The following is a 1,690-nucleotide window of genomic DNA, read 5'->3' as shown; positions in this document are numbered from 1 at the left end:
TAAGACATGTGATTATCTGACAGAAAAACCTACTCAGAGCAGTAATTATGCCTTACACCTTTCAGGCCTCCATAACTATACGGCCAGAGCTACAATGAACCAGTTTAGGTCAAATGATATTTATTATTTGAAGGAACTAATCAGACTCCAGAACTCCAGCTAAGTCTGTGGCAGGATTTTAAAAAATGATAATAAATCTGACTGTCCTTGAGCCAGTTTGCAGTGAACAATGAATGAGCAATACATCTGTAGATGGATATGTTCCTTAAACCAGCTGCAGCTCTACTCTTGAAAACCACATATAATTTCCCTTCCAGTTTACAGCTATGCACAGCCTTGTGATGTCTATCTGCCATACAAAGTCCCAATAAAACACATTACAAAAATATCAAAAGATGCAAACGTATTTGTATAGCACTGTTAGTATTTTTGAGAATAATTTTTAAGCAGTTTTTTTTGTTCTTGTTTTCTTTATGGTTAAAGGTTTTGCAGAGAATTGTGTTTTTTATTTATCAAAGAAAATAAGCCTTAAACTTCTAGAGTGTTCAAAGCAGTCTTTGTTGTGGAACATTTCAAAGTGTCTGTTTTTAGGTCGGGTTTTAATAAGTCTTTCCACATAAAGTTTGTCTCATAAATCGTTCTTTGCTGAGTGTGCAAACTGAAAGTGGAAAAAAAAGTCAGTATATACGCAACACAAACATTACACCCAAAAAGACTGGTTGGAGTAAAAAGATATTTTTAAACACAGATTTATTTAAAGTAACTAATATGTAATACAAGGAATCATAGATTGTATCTGAACTGTATTTGTTAGATGCTAATAGCGGGTTGGAAGCGCCCCTCAGACTACTCTGTGTTTATCTCTCAGGTTTATGTGGCATTTCGGCTCTTTGGGATAGCTCTCAGTCGCCGGGGATTTCTGAGGCCAGCCTTCAGAGACCGCATACCTCGTCTTCCCACTCCATCTCGCAATTCCTTTCACGTGACAAGCCGCTGCTCATACTCCTACCCCACTGCTGGCTCTGAACTCTGCGGGGATGGACACTGAGTCGACCCACTCTGGCTACTCCAGTCGGTCTGGGAGGTCAAACCGCCACGGGTATGTTTCCTGTCTGTCTGTCTGACCTTCAGTTTCTCTGTTGGAATGTTTTTATTTGATCACAACAGAGCCTGTGTTAGATAAGCTTTTCTAGTTTGTTTTTTCATTTGTCGCCCAGCAGATGAGATTAGAGACTAAAATAGATATAAACTAAGCTGGAGATTGATATGTACAAAGCTTGAGGATTAGGGTTATCCCAGCTGTGTGGCCCAAAAATCTTTTTCATTAGTAGAATAAGTCTAGTTCTAAATGAAGGGACTCTTTTTATTATTACTTTTACAGCCCAAGTCCATACTTAACTATGATAAGTTTATATATTTTACTAGACACATTCTTGTATCTCTTTTAGAATAGAATAAAATGGAATAGAATAGACTTCATTGTATTGTCATTACACTGTCACAAGTACAAAGCAACGAAATGTAGTTTGCATCTATCCAGAAGTGCTATAAAGATATGATTATTTATTTACATGTACACATAGACTATGAATGTATTGACTATAAATGGTATGTATAAACAGAGAGTAACTGTAAGAGGCTATAAAATAAATAAACATGAAACTGTATACATCTTATACGGAAAAGTATA

General features: G+C 36.4%; 1 protein-coding gene across 1 annotated transcript in view; it reads left to right on the top strand.

The window, feature by feature from the left end:
- The first annotated feature begins 866 nt into the window (after positions 1 to 866).
- LOC107101510 (vang-like protein 1) overlaps positions 867 to 1,690 on the top strand; it is a 24,003-nt gene continuing 23,179 nt past the window's right edge. The window contains exon 1 of the mRNA XM_015400460.1: positions 867 to 1,099. Coding sequence (XP_015255946.1) covers positions 1,038 to 1,099 — 62 coding nt within the window. The 5' untranslated portion in view covers positions 867 to 1,037. The remainder of the gene's footprint in view (positions 1,100 to 1,690) is intronic.

The sequence above is a fragment of the Cyprinodon variegatus genome, unplaced genomic scaffold (genome assembly GCF_000732505.1).
Source record: "Cyprinodon variegatus isolate N-32 unplaced genomic scaffold, C_variegatus-1.0 Scaffold1106, whole genome shotgun sequence".
Taxonomy (NCBI): domain Eukaryota; kingdom Metazoa; phylum Chordata; class Actinopteri; order Cyprinodontiformes; family Cyprinodontidae; genus Cyprinodon; species Cyprinodon variegatus.
Note: the sequence above shows the minus strand (reverse complement) of the source record. Positions and strands in the feature narration are given on the sequence as shown.